Source organism: Lygodium microphyllum, unplaced genomic scaffold, assembly GCF_053477565.2.
Source record: "Lygodium microphyllum isolate KBCC unplaced genomic scaffold, Lygodium_microphyllum_v1.1.10 scaffold_102, whole genome shotgun sequence".
Lineage (NCBI taxonomy): Eukaryota > Viridiplantae > Streptophyta > Polypodiopsida > Schizaeales > Lygodiaceae > Lygodium > Lygodium microphyllum.
The window spans coordinates 1-22,265 of record NW_028229585.1 but is presented as its reverse complement, the minus strand read 5'-3'; the positions used below and the strand labels follow the sequence as shown (position 1 = coordinate 22,265).

Sequence of the window (22,265 nt, the reverse complement as noted above, 5' to 3'; positions counted from 1 at the left end):
TGAAGACTAACATCAAGATATAAGAACCATGTGCAACTGCATGGTCATACTCGTCCTAATTGGGTTAGTGATGTGTCAAAGAGGAGATCTACCAATGGTTTTATCTTCTCACTTGGGGAGTGATACTATCACATGGAGCAATAAAAGCAACCTGCAATTACTTATCAAGTACAAAGACAGAGACAAAAAAGGGGGGGGGTTGTATATTTACAACAATTGGTTTGTCAACTCCAGCCTACTGAAAGCCAGCAAATGCAATAAGTAAGCTGTTTATGATACAATGCTTTGTTTTGAAAACTGAAAAAGTGAAATGCCTTTTCAAGGGAGGAGCACTCTTTTCCATGACCTTGGTGACAACTGTATGTTTTGGACTCATATACCTTTGCATGATAAGCTGCAGCTTTAAGCCCATGGTTACAAAAGAACTTTGCCAAGGTCTCCGTCTCTTTCCTTGTTGGGACATAAACAATGGTAGGACCTTTTCCCATTTCAATGATCTTGGTTTCAATTGCACCAGGACCATGTAGAATGCTGTTGCTAAACCCCTCGCTTGGAGCCTCATTCCATGCTACTATTGCACAAAGATAAGAAAATATATTTCGAATTTCAGACCTTGAGTTTCTAGAAGCCATACATTGCAAAATATCTCCCATGAGCCTTAATAACAGAAAACTTATTCAAATAAAGGTTCCCTGAAATTTGTGATATATAGAGAACTTCCTTTGCCAAGCCATATGTGAAGTCTTTAATCAAAAAGTCCCTTAATTTAGGTTTACTTATGGCTTACTCAATAAATTAACATAAGCCATCCTGAAGAGAAGCTAAGTGTTAAAGAATGCTATCTTGTTTTTTAAATGCACAAACTAAAGATAAGCAACTTTGCAGGATGCTAGAAGCAATACAGGCAAACATAGAGTTTACCAGACCATGCACGATTTGCCCTTTCCTTTCTTTAAACGTATACACAGCACGTAAGGCATCCACATAACACTCTATAATGTCCAATGACCCTTCACACATACCAGAATGTCAAAAGGGCCACGATCAAACTTTTATGGACATCAACAGCTAGCGTAGTTCTTCATCAGGGCTAAAAAGAGAACTGCTGCTCATTATGACCACAAACCTTTCCAAATCTCTGTTATCAGGAGTAACTCAGATGCCAATGTACTTCAGACAATTTAAAACCACAGCTTTATAGAGTCCAAAAACAGAAAGAGGTATATCTATAAAACAGTTGCTTGTATCTGGAAACACAAGAAAAATGGTAATTACCATCAAAGTCACCTCCCAATCGCTCCACTTCTTCCTCGTTATCATCTTCCAGATATTCAACCGTGAGTTCCTGGTACTCTTCTCCTTGCATATTGCTTTCTGTAAGATTCTGGCACAAAATGGAATGTAGAAACTTTTTGTTTATTTTGATTGTACCAGTACATTTAGAGCATTTTCATTCTCTTGGAACAACAACAACACAGACCTCTGAGCCATCTGCAGACCCCATTCTTACTCCAAGAAACTCTCTTTCTTCCTCAGAATCCAAATTTTCAAGATCCATTGACTCATCTAGGTCGTCCATAGAGTCAGAAGCCTCGGAACGTTTATAAGTGTCTGCATTGTCATCCATACTATCTGGAGCCGCCTCAGTCTGTTGAACTCCATTACAGGTGGCCTTGCCGGCACAAAATCTACTATTGTCAACCGTTTTTTGAGTTTCTTGTCCACTATCTAGTCCATAGAACTGGATCAAATCTTTAAAGTCTTTAGCAAAAGAAGAAGGCCTGCTTGTCTTGCTGTGTTTGACCTATTTGACAGAAATTAGTTACATGACCATCCATTGCTCTCAATTATTTTTTATGCCAGAACTTTGCAGTGTCATTGTGCTGGAATTGCCTAATCTAGAAAATGTTAGGGCCAGACCTACAGACTTGGGTTGCTTCTCCTGATTGCATATAATTCATTTACATTGCAACTTTTGGCATATCCAGATTGCCATCACGTTTGTCTCCTTTTTATGGAAATTTAACCAAAATATCTAGTATAACGCTTCTCAGTTAATATTGGACCCACAAATTGCTGGTGTAAAACATCTCAACTTGATGCTTATGGAAATTTAACCAAAATATCTAGTATAACGCTTCTCAGTTAATATTGGACCCACAAATTGCTGGTGTAAAACATCTCAACTTGATGCTTATAGCTGTACAATGTGAGAGAGATACCCAGGGGTCTATAGTATCCAAAATAGCCTACTCCAAAATAAATAAATTACCAATTCATGTGAGACGCCCAATGGACAAAGTTGAAAGAACTTACTGAAAACCTGAGATTTTGCCTAAAAAGTGTTGTTCGCACGATTCTTGAAGTACTGCCAAATTTAAGAGAATCCAATATATCTCTTTGAACACTATTTGTGGCTGTAGCTGTAAGAGCCATGATAGGTATATCGTGTTCGAACCCTTCTAATGCCCGGGCTCGAAATGTTTCCCTCAAAATAGACAACCGCCTGGTGAAGTAACAAGAGAATATACATCAGTAAGGGCCCTCATAAAGCCAAGTGCGAATGATCACAAGCTCTTCATAAGGAAGAAATGTTACAGTAAACTATTTCCAGATGTAAGATAGATGAATCCTACGAGCAGACTGCCAGCTTAAGACACCTCTCATGTCACAAAAGAAAGTGCCAATTAGTTTGGATAAGAAGGGCAATGACAAGCTTTGTACCAAATTTTAAAAAAAGGTGCACATATCTGAAGACTGAATCTGACAATGGATGACAAGCATGCATGATTTCCACAAAATTCTGTGGAGAGATGCATGCATCTGAATGACACTGGATGATAAACATGCAAGCTTTCCACCAAATTCTTCAGAGAAATGCATGCATCTGAAATTTCTGACTGACAAAACAGATGAGAAATAGCAGACCTGTAGTCCATGCGAAAATCATGCCCCCACTTTGAGATACAATGAGCCTCATCAATTGCAAAAAGTGTGATGCCACGGCTGCAGGCTAGCTGCTTGAAGGAACAGATTAATCTGAACAAGAGAGAGGCAACTAACTAGAATCATAGATCAGGTGACATCTAATTGGAGGAACTGGCAAAATAAGACACCAAACAATTATGTACCGTGGCAGAGTCTCTGGACAGACATAAACAATACTATACATTCCTGCAATGGCCTGCTTCTCAACATTTTTGTCAGACTGTCCAGAACCCAGAAAGCAAGCAGCTATTCCTTTCCTTGAAAGCTGAAGGCACTGATCGTGCATGAGGCTGATAAGTGGGGAAACAACTACCACAACTTTTCCTGTCAACAATGCTGGCAGTTGAAAGCATAACGATTTTCCTGTAGTATGACAAAAAATTCAACATAATTGAGCATGTCAGAGTACAAAATAATTTTAACATTCACCATTCTTATATCATGGGTGTTACACATGTGATGCATATGCATTATTCACACACCTGAACCTGTTGCTGCTAGAATAAGGCAATCTTCATTAGCCGCCCAGGCTTTCAGGGCCTCTAGCTGAAAGCTTTTCAGAGAGTGATAACCAAAATACTTGCTCAAGGCTTCTTGGGCTTGCAATTCAATGTCGGAAATCAGCCTCACCTTCCCATTGTAACTGGTTTTTCTGCTACCAAGTGAACTGTCTTCACTTCTTTCAGAAGCATTGAAAGTTGTGCATGAAAGTAAATCCACATAATCTGGCAAAAGTACACACTCAGAAGAATCAGGCATTCATAGGCCATTTAAGGGGGTAGATACTAGACATACAAATTCTTTGTTTATTTAAAAGAACAGAATCAGGCATGCATAGTCCATTTAAGGGGGTCCATACTTCTGAGCTAGACATGCAAATTCTTTGTTTACTTAGAAGTTCTAATGTTGCATGCCCAACTCAGTTGTATGAGCATTCTGTTTGACCTCAATCAAACCTGGCATATCTGTGGGGGCTTCCAACTTTCCGTCAGCCTTTGAAGCCAAGGCAGTGGCTTTTCTTTCATTGATTTGCTTTGAATGGTGCTGTGCAGAAACACTTCCAGCGAGCAGAATCTCTACAGCATCAGCTAAAGAGACAACTTCCTCTATTTGCAAAGCCTCCATGACAGCAGCTGTCTCAAAGCCCATTGACAGGAGTTCTGCTAACATACCATCCTTTGAGCTGCTTGTTGATAAATTACCAATTCTTCCAAATTGCGAAGCCATCAAACCTGCATCACAGCACACCCAGAATATACTTAGTCTGACGGGCTAGTTCCAAGATATCAAGAAAATTACATTTTTCAGTAAAACGACACAACAGTGCTAGATCTACAACTCTAACCGCTTGCTTTGTAGCAACTATCTGCTTCCTTTCAAGATTTCAAGTTCTTTTTACCAAATCCAAACATATCCAGGCACTCAAACATCATCAAAGGCATTATATTTCCTTGATAAATCATCAGACTATAGGTACATTGTCTTACTGTATTTGAGAGTAGATTCACTTTGTGATTAAGTAATCAACCAAGTTCAGGTTATAAATGATGCATGTGTTTGTCTTCCTATGTGATAGCACATGTCACAAACTGTAAAACAAGCACGCCCTTCTCTGTATTAGCCTTGATTTATGACATGGTTTTGTTTTCCATATATTAGCAAGACTTCACATATATACCTTTTTTCAGTAAAACTACACAACAGTGCTAGATCTACAACTCTAACCACTTGCTTTGTAGCAACTATCTACTCCCCTTCAGGATTTTAAGTTCTTTTTTCCAAATCGAAACATATCCAGGACCTCAAACATGCAATTGAAGGCATTATCTTTCCTTGATAAATCAAATTATAGGTACATTGTTTTACTGTATTAGAGAGTAGATTGACTTTGTGAATAAGTAACCAACCAAGTTCAGGTTATAGATGATGCACGAGTTTGTCTTCCTATGTGATAGCCCATGTCACAAACTATAAAACAAGCACACCCTTCTCTGTATTGGCCTTGATTTATGACATAGTTTTGTTTTCCATAAGCAAGACTTCACATAGATACCTTGGTCCTTAACACTATAATTCCAGCATCTACAAGCAACCTCATTTCACAGAATTACTTTGTATCAATCTTATCTACAGCGAAGCTTTGTGTTACACAAGCAGTGAGCTGTGTGAAGTATCTTGTGCAAGGAAGTAATCAAGTAGGAGAGTAGGAAAGACTCTGGTATTACCGTGCATGCTGACCTGACAACTGCTGAAGACGACTGCCTGCCACTTTGTGACATCTGACTCCCATCACACAATTGAATGCCTTCCCTCCATGCCCTCTGTCACACCTCACTAACTCCCACCACACCTACCTGGATGCAACCCTTGAACAACATCATTGCTATTCACACCTGCCTACCATGCCATAACGTTGTCATGCCGCTACGCACTCACAGTGTGAAAAACTCTAGAGTGCAGCTTTCTTATTGATCTAGAGAGCCAATGCCATATTAGTCATCAAGTCAGTGTCCATAGTGTGGATGGTCCAAAAATATTAGATTTTTGAACAAATTTAGCCAATATTTGATATTTAAGATATTATCTCTTGTAAATATCCAAAAATTGTAGACAACTTCTAGAGTAGGATGACATGTAAAAGAAAACATGTAACTTTCAACCATTTTGGGAGGATTTTATGTAAAAAGAAGGATTGGCGAAATCGCGCAACGCGCGATCATAGTAAATAGCACTCTAAATCGAGAGATAAAGGAGTGGTCTGGCAAAATTCTGGCCAGGTGTCCTGGTATTTTACCCCCCCTTTCGAAGCCAATGGAACCATTAGATTGGCGATCTAAGCAGCATAAAGGAAGGTATTATTTTATGCACGTTTTTGTCTACAAGAGATTTATCCGCTTATAATGCAGAAATAAATTGACAGGCTTCACCTCTGTGAGTATTCTTCTACATCTTCTATTTCTTTCTGTGAGTATTATTTTACATCTTTTATTTCTTCGAATCCCCTTCTCTTCCGTCTACTCCTCTCCCTGAATCTCCCTTCACCCTACTGTCTCTTACCCCTGTGGTAGACTTTCGACCCCAAACGCTCCGACAGTTGTGAACCCGACGTGAAAGTCGGTAGCAAAGGTGTGTAAAAATGGGGAATTTTGCTAGATCAAGTGGTGGTGATGCTTTACAATAAATGCTTGCTTTGTTGCAGCAACAACAGCAGCAACTGTTGTTACAACAGCAAATGCAAACTCGGTAGGAAGCAGAAAGAATTCATTCCTTAGATGCAATGCATTGCAAGCAGTGGGACAAGAATTGAAGCAGTTTGAGGGTCAAAATATTTCGGCCTTCATCCGGTTGTATGAAAAAAAGATGTTTCGTGGGGTACCGTAGTATGCATGGAGTCGGTATTTATCCCGTTTGGCCATGTATACATTGCATGATCGGATTGATGAGTTACATAGAAGAGATGTTGATTGGGCAGCTTTTAAGAAAGCTTTGAGAGAAGAGTTTTTCTTGGAAGTTGCAGGATTGGTAACTAAAAAAACATTTATAGATTGGATTGAAAAGCCCAATAAAGGGTTGGCTGCTACAGCTTTGCTCCGTGAATTTGAAAGTCAGTATGCGCAATTGAATACCCATAACCAGCAATCATTGGAGAGTCAGAAAATTGATTTGTTTTTTAAGGCTTCAGATCCTGTTTTGCAGGAGAAGCTAACTGATCGTTTAGAATATGCCTCTTCTGAAAAGGACTGAAATCAGATTGGGCTAATGTAAATGAAGCAGTGCATATGTTGGTAAAGAGAGAGCGGATGAAATTAAGATGGGGTACACGCACAACACCTGCCAGTGCTCAAAAGGGGGCTGAAACTGCAGCCAAGGCGCCTATAGCTATGGCGGAACAGCCGGCTATACATATTGGTCCAGCTCTTAAAGGTGATGTTGTGGATAAATTAATCAAAGGCATGCGTGATTTGATACTGAATTTGACAAAAAACTATGCAAAGATTAAAATGTTGGATGCTAAGGTAGAAAAGAAGGCTCGGGCAACATCCCAAGGACTATACAAAGAAGGATACAAGAGAAGATGCATTTGGTGTGATAGTTTACAGCATGAAAAGCGAGATTGTACACTCTACCGCGAAGCGAAAGTAAAAAGGTTAGTCTTTTGGAAAGATGGAAAAATACATGCAACAGAAACCGGTCTTCCAATAGAGCCAAATTTTGGAAATGGTGGCATGCAAAAGAGATTGGAAGAGATGGTTGTAAGGACAGCATTTGCTGCCATAGATGCAGGCACATATGGATTGAGAATTGAAAGGACTGATGAAGCTCGTAAAGGAGGCATGACTGAAGCAAAATCTCGTGTTTGGATGCAAGCATTAGATTACATGAAAAAGGGCAAAACAACAAAGTCTTAATTGGTTGATGCAAATCAAAGTATACGAGGGAGAACAGGATGGAGTGCACCAATGGATTCATTTTCAGCCTATGCTTATTTGGCTAAGATTCATAATCCAGAAGCTCTTGTGGAAGAAAAGAGAAGAAGAGATGAGGACACTGCTGGTTCTTCCTCTTCAGGTCCATCTAAACGCATAACACGAAGTAAAATGGAGCAGCAGAAAGAGGCTGAAAAAGCCATACCTGAGTATGTTATGGAGGATGTATCTCAAGAGAAGAAACAAGAAGGGAAGAAAAGGGACAAGCAGCCCGGTTACAGGTTACAATCAGATCTTGAGACTGCCACAAACCTTTAAAAATTCTTCGAAGATCGTATACTTGGCAGTAGAGTGGAATTCACACTTTGCGAAGTTCTTGGAATCCCAAAGCATGAATTTCATGATGCAATCATTGATATGCTGAAACGAAAAAGACAATTTGATGGTGAAGTTTTGCAAGCATTGATGCAGGTTGACAAAGATATAGAGAAACATCTTCAGAGGGAATATAATGATGTATGTAATGCTGTTTTGGAACATATTGATGCTAAAAATGGGTTAAATGAAAGTATAGATAGCAAGCTTGTGGCTGAAAATGGTATTATGGGCAGCACTAAGCATAGAGAGAAGGCTATGTATAATAGGGATGTCCATCAACAAGCACATGAAGAAGAAGTCATTTTATTCCAAGCAGTCATTATTCACGAACGCATTGGGCTCGTGCTACAACAGAGACAATTGTTAAAGTGGAAAAATGAGAGACGCCTTGCATAGCTCTCTTCCATCATGGTTCCGAAACCAATGTTATAGCACGCAGCTTGTATAAGAATGGAGGTTGGCCGATTGATGTAGATCCGAGATGGCACATGCGAGCAGCAAACAATTCATTAGGGGATCTTTATGCGGCTTGTCCGAACGTACCCGTGACTATTGGAGATGTTAGGGATGAATATCATTTTTTTGTGCAGGATTCATGTAGTTATCCAGTGATTTTGGGACAGCCCTATATTTCAGAATCAAAGCTGGAAACAAAAGCCTTGGATGATGGTTCTTCATATGCCCAAGCTCGGAGTAAAGAAAATACAAAGGCAGTACAATTTCTCACTATTTGTGTGAATCATCCCCGCAATCACGATAACCTATGCCACCTAATGCACGAGAGTTTTAAGGGTTTTTAGACAGCACTGCTATAAGTGGAGGCTATGGCAGTGCCTCTAGGAAGATAATTATGCCTCCAAGAAAAGGGAAAACTGTGTTTATGTCTGGATTGCAAGAATGGACAGCATGTAGTCTTGGCAGTTTTAAGAATATTTCAATCATGTGCAAGGCTAAAAAGAAATATGTACGATGGGCTGAGAAAAAACTAAAAACATATGGTTTGATGGCTGCAAATGAAGGTATTTCAAGGCTATTTTCAGGGCTGGTTGATGTTGATAGTGGCTGAAATTTTTGCAACAATTAATATTGAAAACAAGGAAAAAAAAGAGATTATTTATGTTGACACTTTAGAGATGTATAAAGCCATTCAAGAATTTGTTGAGCATGAACATGAGAATATGGAAGAAAAAGAAGTGGAAGATGAAGACATTGACATGGCAAAGGATACTTCTCCTGACACTGCAGATCCATAAAACTTTGGCACATGCCGAAGGATGCTGGATGTCGTGCCGCTATGCGCTCACAGTGTGAAAAACTCTAGAGTGCGGCTTTCTTATTGATCTAGAAAGCCAATGCCATATTAGTCATTAATGTCAGTGTCCATAGTGTAGATGGTCTAAAAATATTAGATTTTTGGACAAGTTTAGCCAATTTCTGATATTTTAGATATTATCTCTTGTAAATATCCAAAAATTGTAGACAACTTCTAGAGTAGGATGACATGTAAAAGAAAGCATGTAGCTTTCAGCCATTTTGGGAGGATTTTATCTAAAAAGAAGGATTAGCGAAATCGTGCGACACACGATCACAGTAAATAGCACTCTGAATTGGGAGATGAAGAAGTGATCTGGCAGAACTCTAGCAAGGTGTCTTGGTATTTTACCCCCTTTCGGAGCTAATGAAAGCATCAAATTGGCGATCTAAGCAATATAGAGGAATGTAGTATTTTATGCACGTTTTTGTCTACAAGAGATTTATCTTCTCATAATGCAGAAATAAATTGATAGGCTTCACCTCTGTGAGTATTCTTCTACATCTTCTATTTCTTTCTGTGAGTATTTTTCTACATCTTTTATTTCTTTGAATCCCCTTCTCTTCCGTCTACTCCTCTCCCTGAATCTTCCTTCATCATGTTGTCTCTTACCCCCGTGGTAGACTTTCAACCTCAAACGCTCTGACAGCATCTCCTTTTCCCCCCTGCCTATTTGTCCACCTTGCCCAGCCATCAAATCATGTGCCATCAATGGCCTCTACCCCCCAACCCTAGCAGCATTGTTCCATGAGATGGCCTACGTCCTTTCCTTGTCACTTCTTCCTTTACAACAAGGGACACCACAAGACTAGCAATACACAGAAAAATCAGCAACACAAGAACCTGCATAGCAGTTAGAAGGAGAAAACTTGATTCATGAGATAGTAGCCTATCCCTCCTCTACCTTTGGGGACTCCAATGCAACCCCCACAACTCCCACAACCGATACCATCCCACAAATTAGGTTTGATCCTCAAGCAGAGCTCAATATTAGAGCACAGTAGCAGCCTTGGAGGCATCATCTCTCATGTGCCAAATCAATTGGTGAAAAGACTACCAATACACACACTAAAAGACTTCATAAGGCAGCTCTAACATGAACCTTTGCAAGAGTTACTTAAGCAATACCATTAGGGAAGGAAGCTTTAGGATATGCTTTAGCATATCAGTGCAATCTGCAACAGCACTTGCCAACTAGCCCACTAGATGCTCAGACTCTACAATTGCTTCTTTGATAGATGGATTGATGGCAAGGATTATTCCATGAACTCGAGGACGGCACAACTATCACAGTCCATTTTCCTAGCCTCAATACCGGTTGCCCATATAGCATAGATTGGCAGAGCTTTTGGGTGTGTGATCAGCACAATAGGATCTTCTCAGATGCCGTGGCAGACGGGCACCTTCAACACCCATCAAACATGATTATGGTCCCTACTTCTGCATTGGACTCTCTTCCTCAAGCATCACAATAGCATACATGCTCATCCTGTCAAAAATGCCTAGATTCCCCACCTTTGGCCAAGACCACCAAACTGTCCCCTCATGTAAGCTCGGACTAGGAACCAATCCTACTTACCCATCATGAACCTGGAAGTCAATCCCAACTCGAGGTTTTGAAAACCTTCAAGACTTTAGTCGATGCATCTGGGAAGTCCCTCTCTCGAACCCGTGTACCTATATACCTATATAGATGAGGAGCACCTGCCCCACCTCACCACCCTCTCATACTCCCTCTCTGGCTCTAAAGAGTCATGAGGGATGACCACATCACCAGTACTAGAAGGTAGCAAGAGGGGCTACATAGCCCTTTTCTTGATCTGAAGAAAATGACCCCTTCCGCGACTTGGCCTTAGCGTTGGCCGGAGAATCCGAGTTGGAGTCGGAAGAGGAGGATGACTCGGCATGAATTGTGGAGCCACACCAGTTTGAGTGACTGAGATGGTCTCCATGAAAAACCTCTCATAGAATATCGAAGTCTTTGGTGAAAGACTGTTCCACCAAGGATGGAGCCTCATGTGGAAACTCCACAGAGAACTAGTTGGAGGATCAATGGATCTTTTTGTGCTATAGGAGCATCACTTCTCAAACAACAAGATTTCCGAGTGCAATGGAAAGCTATTGCTAGGGAGGAGATTCACATCTTGGGGCTTACTATGGGAGCCTTAGAAATACACATAGAATTGTATCCGTGAGCGTTCGCTTCATGCAGTTCAAGATTGAAGCATCTTCATGGTAGGGAGTGTGAAGAAATGCTCTAAACATAGAAAAGACAAAACTAATTGTATGACAAAATACAAACTGATAAACATAGAACACAGTTAGGGTTAGGGTAACTCTAAGACAATGAACACAATGAATAATGAAGTGAATAACTACATATATAGTGCTCATGCAGCAAACACACTATGCAGTGAATACTGAATCTTGGACTCTCATATCACTGGGACCAAGGCAAAGGAAACGGATCCTGAAACCGCAGCAAGGCAACCTCCGTGTGTCGAACACCAACAAAAGCAACCAGAGAGGTTGGATCTCATGCAAATAAGCAATGCAAGAGAGAGAAATACTACAAAGACAGATACTTGAGGAAAGAGAAAATTTCGGTAACAACTTGAAGCAGTGGACTATGTAGGCAATAGTTGGAGAGAGAAAGTCGGCAAACACAAACTGCTATGATAGCGATAAGTCCTACTGATGACATCAGCAACAAACGCAAGGGTCTAGCGGTAGGCAACAGCTATGGAATATAGGTGAAGGCTGGAATCAGACACCACATGGTCGCAAATGGCTATGGGAAGCTCTGACCGCGATGCCCTCCGTGACATAGTGTGGGCAACAAAGATATGGCTCCTGAAACCTACAAAAACAAGATTGAGGGAGAATCATAGGCTACATGCCTATTTCTAGAAAGTTTGGGATACCCAAATTAGAGTAGTGCATCTGAAACAAAGTAACTCCCTAGGGTTACGTTTCTTTTAATAAGAAGTTTTCTTCATTAATTAAGCATGTTTTGGGGTTATTTAAGTCACACTAATGCATTTTTAGCTCAACACCCCCTCTCATAGGCCAAAACCGAGCCTGGACAAAGAAGCCTTCTAAATTGAATTTATCTTTTACCCCAGGGCATCCCATCCCAAAGTAGCTAGGGCATCGGGCAAAGAATGCACGTCGACTGTCCAATGACCTACCAAGACTACAAAGGTGGTGGTTATCTTACCAAGGGAGCCCCAAGTGATCGCCCAAAGAGACCAAGCATCGGACCAAGGGTGCTTGTTGACTGCCCAAGGGTCTACCAAGTCTTACAAAGGCAAATCAAATCAACAATGAACTTTTTTTTAAAGGGATGTGTTTTAATGTGTTCACAAGATTTAGCATTAAGTGAGAGTTTCAAATCAATGTTCTTCCCATTGAGAAATAAAGATAGAGAGCCCTATGACATTTACAAAACAAGGAAAACAATCCCACACTACTAGGGGAAGTGTAAAGAAATGCTCTAACACAAAAACATAAACAGAAACCATACGATGAAGCACAGACTGCTAAAAGAACACAGTTAGGGTTAGGGTAACTCAGAGACAATGAACACACTGAATAAATGAAGTGATATAACTACTGAATACACGATGCTCATGCAACAAACACACTATGCAGTGAATGAATACTGTACCTCGAACTCCTGTATCTCCAGGATCCGGGCAAGGGTAATGAGCTGGAGGGTGTGTCGTACTCCGAACGGATCCCGAATCGCAGCAAGGCAGCCTCTGGATGTCAAACACCAACAAACGCAGCAGTGAGAAGCTGGATCTGATGCAGACAGCAATGAGAAGAAACAAAGACTAAAAACCACAGGCAACAAGTGAGAGAAGACTAAAAACGCAGACAGGACACCTTGCAAGAGAGAGACTAAAAACATAGGCAGGACAGTCTGTAGGAGAGAAAAAAGACTAAAAACGCAGGCAGGACAGCTTGCAGGAGAGAGAGAGACTAAAAACGCAGGCAGGACAACTTGTAGGAGAGAGAGAAAGACTAAAAACGCAAGCAGTAGGCACTGTGATGACGTGGCAGGCTGTACGGCAACAAGTCTACACAGGAATAGCAATCGCATGGCTGGAATCAACTCCAAACTGCATGAAGAGGACTGAAAATCAAGCACCAACTGATGGAGACAGCAATGGACAGCTTCGGCTGAGATGTCCTCCACGAACGGGGTGTGGGCAACAAGCTGAAATACCTGAAATCTGCAAAAACGAGATTGAACAAGAGTGGAGGGCTGGCTGCCTATTTATAGAAAATTAGGGTTCTAGATCCTCTCCCACTTAACTCTCTTGATCCCCTCCCCATTTTAGGATTTTGGCTAAAATAAGCCTAAAATACGCTTGTTTTGGGGCTGTTTAAGTAGCTAAGTGCATTTCTTAGCACAACGCCCCCTCTTAGGCCTAAAATAGGGCTAGAAAAATGGGCCAGCCTAAATGTTGATTTACCCCAAGGAGTCCTACTCCAAAGCAACCACAATATCGAACAAAGGGTGCATGTCGGCTGTCCAGTGGCCTACCAAGACTACAAAGACAATGGTTGAGGTGGATATGTCTAATAAGGAGGAGGAGGGGGAAAAGATGGGTAGGTAGAAGTAGACTATGAGTGTCCAATGAGTGCCAATTGAGACGGAGACACTGGAACATCAATGTTTCCAAGAGGTACCGGTTAGATGGAGGCACTGGGACACGGAAGCCCTGTCCAAAGTGAGACTGAGGCACAGCAGTATGACCAAAAGATCCACTAGGTAAAGCCATGGAGGCAAACTATGGAGTCAACTGATCCACACTCGGGAGAGACTGGGGGGAATACCCAGGCTGCAATGATCCCGAAAGTGTATGTGAAGTAGGTGGAACACCGCACGGCAGAGGTAAGGATGAGGTCCTACAGGATGTGTCTATATTTCCATAACCCCCTGGTGTGATGTGTGGTGTGACATAAGATGTCTGAAATGAAAATGTAAATGGTGTAAATGGATGTGGAGAAGCAACGGAAGAATGTGGTGGGATGGGTGAATTTTAAAAATGTGGTATGTGAGGTGCAGATGCATGTTGTTCATTTTTATCATTTAATGATTGGAAATAAAAATGTGAAGATGATGATGTACCATGCAATGAAGAAAAAGGAACACCAAATTCATTATGGTTTTATGAAGTAGACGGAAAAGAAGGGTAGAAAAAGAGGTACCTGGCTTTTTCTTATAATCCCCACAATGTGTGTTAACATAAAAGAATTGGTCCTCAAGAGGACCTTTTCCGTAGTCAACAAACCGGACTCTTTCTTCTACAGGATCTCTACCATAATATTGCAAAGCAAAAGAGATAAAAGAAGGAGGAACAAAAGACGAATCTAAAGTACCTCGCACCGGAGTGGACGGAAGAGGATGAAAGAAAGGAACATGCTCCGGGTCTTGTTCTCCAAGAGCCCTAGGGCCCGTCCCTAATGGAGGTCTCGACAGCCCTGCAATATCATTAGATTTATGTGCAACATCTGAAGAGAGAAATTCATGCACACCTTTATTTAGAAGCTTTTCTTGAAGGGCAATCCTTCAATCGAGCTCCTTAATCTTCTTCATCGATAAGCTATGATCAGTTTGTATTCTTCATAGGTCAGCTTACCTAGCTTTTCTTCCATGTAATCAGAAGTGTCTTCCACCATGTCGGAACTTTGTGGAGCAAGTTGATCGGCCCACTCTCGCTCGGTTCTCGGCATAGTTGATTCTAGAGACTGAATCGGTGTTGTTGTGATCGAAGTCATTTGAACGTACTATTGTTCTTGCTTCTTGTGTAGAACTTTCAGATCAAAGGCCTAGGTTTCTTAAAGAGTACCAGGCTCTGATACCATGTAAAGAAACGCCCTAACACAGAAACATAAACAGAAACCGTACGACAAAGCACAAACTGATAAAAGAACACAGTTAGAGTTAGGGTAACTCAAAGACAATAAACATAGTAAATAAATGAAGTGATATAACTACTGAATATACGATGCTCATGCAGCAAACACACTATGCAATGAATGAATATTGTACCTCGAACTCCTGTATCTCAAGGATCATGACAGTGGTAATGAGCTGGAGAGTGTGTCGTACTCCGAACGGATCCCGAATCGCAGCAAGGCAACCTCCGGATATCAAACACCAACAAACGCAGCAGTGAGAAGCTGGATCTGATACAAACAGCAGTGAGAAGAGAGAAAGACTAAAAACGCAGGCAACAGGTGAGAGAAAGACTAAAAAAACATACAGGACAACTTGCAAAAGAGAGAAATACTAAAAACGTAGGCAACAAGTGAGAGAAAGACTAAAAACGCAGGCACAACAGCCTGCAAGAGAGAGAAATACTAAAAACGTAAGCATCAAGACTGTGATGACGCGGTAGGCTGTACGGCAGCAGGTCTGCATAGGAACGGTAGTCGTTTGGCTGGAATCAACTCCAAACTGTGTGAAGAGGGCTAAAAATCAAGCGCCAACTTATGGAGACAACAATGGATAGCTTCGGCTAAGATGTCCTCCACGAACGAGGTGTGGGCAACAAGCTGAAACACCTGAAATCTGCAAAAACGAGATTGAACAAGAGTGAAGAGTTGGCTGCCTATTAATAGAAAATTAGGATTCTAGAACCTCTCCCACTTAATTCTCTCGATCCGCTCCCCATTTTAGGATTTTGGCTAAAATAAACCTAAAATAAACATGTTTTGGGGCTATTTAAGTGGCTAAGTGCATTTCTTAGCACAACAGGAAGTACCTAGGGATTCATAAGGGTGTGTGTGTGCGCTAATCATACAAAGAATATGTGGAGAGATAAGCATGACAACGAGGGAGCAAGCAAGACAAACAAAGCCAACATGTAAGCATAGGGGAAAAAAACTGCCATTGAAGACTGCCATGTGCAATGTCACGAGTATGGTGAATCCAGAGTCAACCACTCCAAGGGTGACCGAAAAGGCATAAATGCGTACAGATGTATATTTACATTAACAAAATACCAATACATGATGTAATGCAAAAAAAGATGCAAGTTTGCATGCTCATGCAAAATGCGATACAACAGTGTCACTTGAACAATGCCCTCGCAAGGAAATTATTCACTTATCCACGTGCACTTTTACAATCATGTCATCTGACAATACAAATGAGTTACAAATGTCCATAATATACAATACAAAATAAATATCTGAAAGTGAAAATTTATAAGCATAATCACTGTCACTATCAAGAGAAGGAAACCGTCTTCTCTCAAACAGAAAGAAGAAGTAAAAGGGAAGCACCCTCTCCCTATCATTCGAAAGAAGTAGAATATACCCAAGCCAATCCATGGTAGAAGGTACTGTAGAATTGATCTATTGACCGCATTTGTTAAAATATCTACAAAATTGTCAATGGACGGCACAAACTCTAGGCAAACAATGCCTAGCTCAACCTGCTCTCGGGTGAAAAGGAAATAAGCTACCATCTGTCGTATCCAAGGGGTGATGATAGGATTTTCCACAAGGGCAATGGCACTCTGGTTGTCGCAGTAGATAGCTATAGGCGACTCGCAAGGAAACTTAAGTGCAGCCAATAAGTTCCTCGGAAAGATGACCTCTATAGTACTATCAAAAAAAGCCCGACACTCTCCCTCAGTCATGGAAGCCGCCACCGTCTCCTACTTACAACTAGCCTAAGAAATGGGTGCCATGCCCAAGATACAAAGGTATCCTCCATGGGAATGTCATGTATCAAGATCTCTCACCTAGCCAAAATCAGTATATCCTTGTAAGCATAAACCATGACCATAAGTTAGTCCATAATTATAAGTACACCTTAAATATCTTAACACACGAAGATAAGGAATCCAATGAGATATTCTACGTGCATTAAAATATTGACTAAGCAAACTAACTGAGTATCCAAGATCTGGCCTAGTATATATCAACCAAAGTAAACTCCCAACACAACAAAACGATAGATATAAGTATCAAAAGACTGACCCAAGGTATCCTTATGAAAATGGACAATGGAATCAAGAGGCGTGGTCACACTGGTCCTATTTGATCAGCACAATATTTTTCCACCAGCGGTAGGGCGTACTTTTGGCTGATGCCACAGAAAGATACTTCCCTCGAATCTAAAAATCTCCATCCAAGAAATAAGACAACAAACCTAAGTCTGTCATTCTCAAATGTAGAACAAAGGTTTACCTTGATATTTGCTTGAGCCAATGACTAATATATCATCAACATACAGCAAGATATAGCTAACCCCCGTACTATTGGTTTGGATCATAGAGGTAGAATGGTATACATGAGTCTGTAAGAACTCATCCATGTTGAGCTAAAAAATGTCATGAGCCACTTAAACAACCTCAACACAACTTATTTTATGCCTATTTTAGGCTTATTTTACTTAAAATCCTAAAATGGGACGCGGTTCAAGAGAGTTAAGTGGGAGCTCCTAAACTTTCTATAAATAGGCAATCTGCCTTCCACTCTTCCCAATCTCGTTTTTGTAGATTTCAGGACTTTCAACCTGCTACCCACACCTCGAACGCGGAGGATATCGCGGTCCAAGCTGGCCATTGTTGTCTACAATAGTTTGGTGCTTGTTTCCAGCCTTCTAGACGTTGTTCGGAGCTAATCTCAGCCAATCGACTGCTACTGAGGTGTTTCCCTGCTGTCGCCAGCCTGCCACATCACCAACCTGCCTGCATTTTGCTGTTGGAGCTATCACTTGATTTGTTTTCTCTCTCTTTAGCTGTCACCACACTCTGCAAGTTGTCACCCAGCCTTTGCTATGGCTGCGTTCAACAATTTTCTCTCCCCTCCAGTTGTCGCTCAGCCCTTACAGGCTGTATTTTACTGTTTTCTCTCGCCTCACTCTGCATTTACTCCATATTCCCTCTCCTCTCTGCTGTCTGCATATCAGATCCAACACTTACACTACTGCGTTTGCTGGTGTTCAACATCCGGAGGCTGCCTTGCTGCATTTCAGGATCTATTCAGAGTACAACACACTCTCCAACTCATTACCCCTGCCCTAATCCTCAAGATACAGGAGTTTGTGGTACAGTATTCACTCTCTGCATAGTGTGTTTACTGCATGAGCATTGTATATTCATTATTCATTCACTTTATTATTTTCTGTGTTCATTGTCTCTAAGCTACCCTAACCCTAACTATGTTTTGTGTTATCATTTTATGCTTTATCATACAATTGGTATTGTGTTTTAGTGTTTAGAGCATCTCATCACATGGTATCAGAGCTAAGTTCTCTTTGAGAAACCTTAGACTTAATCAGAAAGCTCATCCGCAGAAGCAAGAACAATAGAAGGATCACATGACTTCAAACACCGACACACCGCTCTAGGCTCCACAGCCAAGCATGTCAAGAAACGAGTAGGAGTAGGCCTCCCAGCTTGCCCCTGCTAGATCTAGCATGGGTGGAGAAACTTTGGACTACCATGGAGTCCATCGACCATACAAGATTTCAGCCACTAAGTATGATCTCATCCTTATGCATAGGGCTCAACAATAGATTGAAGGTAAGCCTGAGTTTCCCCCTTTAGATTTGGTGCGTAGAACTATTGACCATGCAGGTATGATGGAATCTCCACTCCGGATTGGCCATCCTCAAGTGGAAACAGGCCCGGATTACATACCACTTCCATCTTATTTCTTTTCTCCAGTGCCACATATGCACAATCTCGTTTTTTATTCTATGCTATCTCAATCTTCTATTCCTCATGGTTTGGGAGATCTTGAAGAAGGGGTAACACATAACATCTTTTGGTTTAAAAGTAATAAGAAAGATATATATTTCTTTGAAAACTCTAGACAAGGTAAGAAAAAGAAGCAAAAACTTATAAGTATCCCTTCTCTTCCTTTTCCTTCAAATAATTTTGTTTCTCATTATCATTGTAACCAGCCTTCCTTCCGTGGATGGGTGGTAAATTCCCGATTACAACTTAATTACAGCAGCAAACAATTAAAGCAAATCTGAAAATACAAATTTACCTACTGATCTTGGACAATGCACACCCGATTGGCCCTAGAATTGGCACCCCTTTCGGTATTTCTTTAGCTTTATTGAAGAAAAAGTTGATTTACAATGGGATTCTCCCAATCCCCTTGGCAATCCAAACTCCCCTTGTTGTCCAAAGTGACCAACAAGTCTTCAATCTATTTTGCCCCTTGATTCGGGCACTTAATTGCCCTTCACCCACTTCATAGACGATGGAAATGCCCCAAATTCAATGGCTAGCTAGTCCTCCACCTAAATTTAACTGAAACTCACCTTTAGCCTTGTAAAATTCAAGTCTTGGAGCTTCCAATTTCTGGCACACTTCCCGAGGTTGCTGCTAAACCCTAATTTTTGCTGTAAATTAAGGTTTACAGCAGAGAAATTTGCAATTTCTCAACCTCCAAGGGTCCAAATGCTGAGATCTTTGGAGCAAGGCTATAAAATGGCTGGGAGATGAAAGAGAAAGCTGTAGAGAGAAAATTCAAATTTTTGTGGCGAAGAATGACTGAAAATCAATCAAATGCAGCTGTTACCCTTCCACAACAGCTTGTAGATGCAAAGAACTGAAGAAAATCAGTCATTTACTGCTGCTACCCTGTCTCAACAGCCTGTAGATGCTGTCACCTGCTGTTGATTGGTCTTCTCCTGCCCCTAGCTACCTCAGAAGATCCTCCAATGGCTGCAAATCAGATCACCACCATCTTCTCCCTCTCTCTTGCAGAACGAATATACTAAAAATGCCTCTCTCCAGTCTCTAAAGACGTTTTTCAATCTTGCATGGGCATTTTTGACAAGTGGCAACCTTCCCAAATGGTTTTTCCAGCATTATCCATAATTAAATATTAATTTTTAGTCTTTAAATACTAAAAATTAATCTAATAATTATTTCGATGCCCTAAAAAACAATTTGACTGGCCAATAATTAAATTGGCTAGGCAACTTCCATTCCCGAGTGTCTCTACGCCATCTTTGATCATCAAATTGGCATTAGGTACCATTAAACACCACTTCTCTTCTTTCACCAACTGACACTTATGGCCAAATGAATGACCTAGGCCAACAACTTGCACCGAATACCACCAAGTACCTGTGCGGCATAACTCATAGCAACTTTTGCCTTTAACATCCCGTGATTTCCTCAGGTCCTGGGCTCGTAAATTTACTCAAACCCCAGTTACACCTCACATGTGCAACATTTACTTAACCATGTGATTAAAAATTAATCCACATGTTAAGTGAGGTTTCAAAAATACATGTCCTCATGACAATCATAGTGGAGTAGGTACATCTCATTTTGTTGCATTTAATGGACAAAGGGAACTCATGATGTTTCCCACATCTTCACCCATCACAAATCCATTTGGGCTCTCACCCATCCCTCCCTCATTTTCCGCTGCATATTCCTTCAACCTCCATTAAGTACACCTATGTTTCCACCACATACCACAGCGGGGAGTCCTCTATTAGACACAGCTTTTAAAACTCCTTTCTCCTATTCTGGTGGTGTACCCATGATGGAAACTCATCCTCCCACACACACACTTTCGAGTTTTCCTCCTCCAGGATATTCTTTAAGTATGGATCATTTGGTAACATAGTTTGCCTCTATGGCTTTACCTAGTGGACCACTTTGTCGTTTTATTGTGCCCCAGACGACTCTTAGACGGGGCTATCGTGTCCCAGTGTCTCCACCTCCACCTTCGGCACCTTATGGAAACACTTTTATTCCATTGCCTCCGCAGTAATCGGCACTCATTAGACATCAGCAATCTATTTCTGCCTTCCTTGCTTCTTATCCCCCTCCTTATTATTAAGAGATAGGCATGTGAACCTTATGTATGCAAGGGTGGATAAGGGTAGCTAGGTGTGAATAAACTAGAGGGAAAGGGAAAACCCTAACCCTAGCCATCCAAAGGCTATTTAAACAGCCTAGAGGTCACTCTCAATGTAGAGGAGAGTGTACCAGTTACACTTGTAAACAACTCATTAAGCAAGATCTTCTTCTTGTACTTAAGCTCTCTCTCTCCGTCTTGTGCACACTCTCTTGCTCTCACTCTGATATTTCAACACTTATCCTCCACCATCTTATCCACCACCACATCACACTTATCAACCTCCATCAACACCTCGTGGTTCTAGCTCTTCATCTGCCAAGAACTCTTTCAATGGCAAAACTCGTTTCAACAGGTCTAGCTACACCACTTGGTCTAATTTGATGAGACATGTCTTAGATTCCCAGGACCCATGGGATCTTGTGCAAGGGTTGGAACCCCAACTCGATCTCGCACTTGTTCCATACAAGGTCGTCTGCTCATGGAAGGCTCGTAATACCTCTACTATAGTTGAGTTGATACATTCTCAACTTCAGCATTTCGACTTAGCGTCAAAGCATTGGGCACACTTGATTGGTCATTATGTGGCTCGAGATAGGACCCGCCGCATCAATCTTGACCATGAGCTTCATATTTTCACCATTAATGATAAGAATGACCATAAGGTCAAGTTGGCTGAGTATCGACGACTCCTCACTGAGTTCTCTACGACGGGGGCTCCTAAGTCCCGTGATGACTAAGTCACACTGTTCTTAAACAAGCTGCCACGGAAATATTTTAACTTTGTACAACAAGTCATCTCGCAGCCCACTTTTTGTGAATTTGAGTGTCAAGTCTTGCGTTATACTAGGTTGTTCAATCAGTTTCATGGGGCATCTCTTGTAATGAAGGCTCTTGTTGCCACTTCTTAGAAGGGACAACAAGGGAAGGGTAAGAAACCTCAAAATTCCAATTACACCTCATCTAGTGAGACCCCAGGGAACAACCAATCCTCTCTTAAACCAAGGTGGCAAAATGTACCTAAGAAAAATAGGTATTGTCAACATTGTTAGAAGGCTGACCATTTTGACAACAAGTGTCGATCAAAGGCAAGAGGCACACAGCCAAAATCCAAGTCTCCGACTCCCATATCCCAGCAGGGTAACTGTCAGATGACTCAGAAGAAGAAGACTCTCAGTCCCAAGAACACATCGGGATGGATGAGCACGAGTGATTCCTTTCACCTCCCAGCCTTGCCTAGTATTTTGCTGGCCAGACCATCGTGATCCGATTGCCAGCCGTCAAACCTTGGT

The 22,265-nt window shown here is 41.3% G+C and overlaps 1 protein-coding gene across 5 annotated transcripts in view; it reads right to left on the bottom strand.

Moving 5' to 3' along the window:
* LOC148008641 (ATP-dependent DNA helicase Q-like SIM) overlaps positions 1–15,666 on the bottom strand; it is a 102,596-nt gene extending 86,930 nt beyond the window's left edge. The window contains exons 1-11 of one of the 5 annotated variants that reach the window (XM_087674128.1): positions 15,173–15,666; positions 14,760–15,041; positions 14,500–14,601; positions 3,945–4,220; positions 3,471–3,713; positions 3,132–3,351; positions 2,929–3,039; positions 2,317–2,506; positions 1,481–1,804; positions 1,276–1,384; positions 381–571 (exon numbers count right to left, since the gene is read on the bottom strand). In XM_087674128.1, the coding sequence (XP_087530254.1) occupies positions 381–571; positions 1,276–1,384; positions 1,481–1,804; positions 2,317–2,506; positions 2,929–3,039; positions 3,132–3,351; positions 3,471–3,713; positions 3,945–4,220; positions 14,500–14,601; positions 14,760–14,898 (1,905 nt within the window). In that variant the 5' untranslated portion in view covers positions 14,899–15,041; positions 15,173–15,666. Of the gene's footprint in view, positions 1–380; positions 572–1,275; positions 1,385–1,480; positions 1,805–2,316; positions 2,507–2,928; positions 3,040–3,131; positions 3,352–3,470; positions 3,714–3,944; positions 4,221–12,775; positions 12,870–14,499; positions 14,602–14,759; positions 15,143–15,172 lie in introns of those variants that run through there. The other 4 variants (XM_087674130.1, XM_087674131.1, XM_087674129.1 and 1 more) reach the window with 4 other exon arrangements.
* Between the last annotated feature and the right edge of the window lie 6,599 nt (positions 15,667–22,265).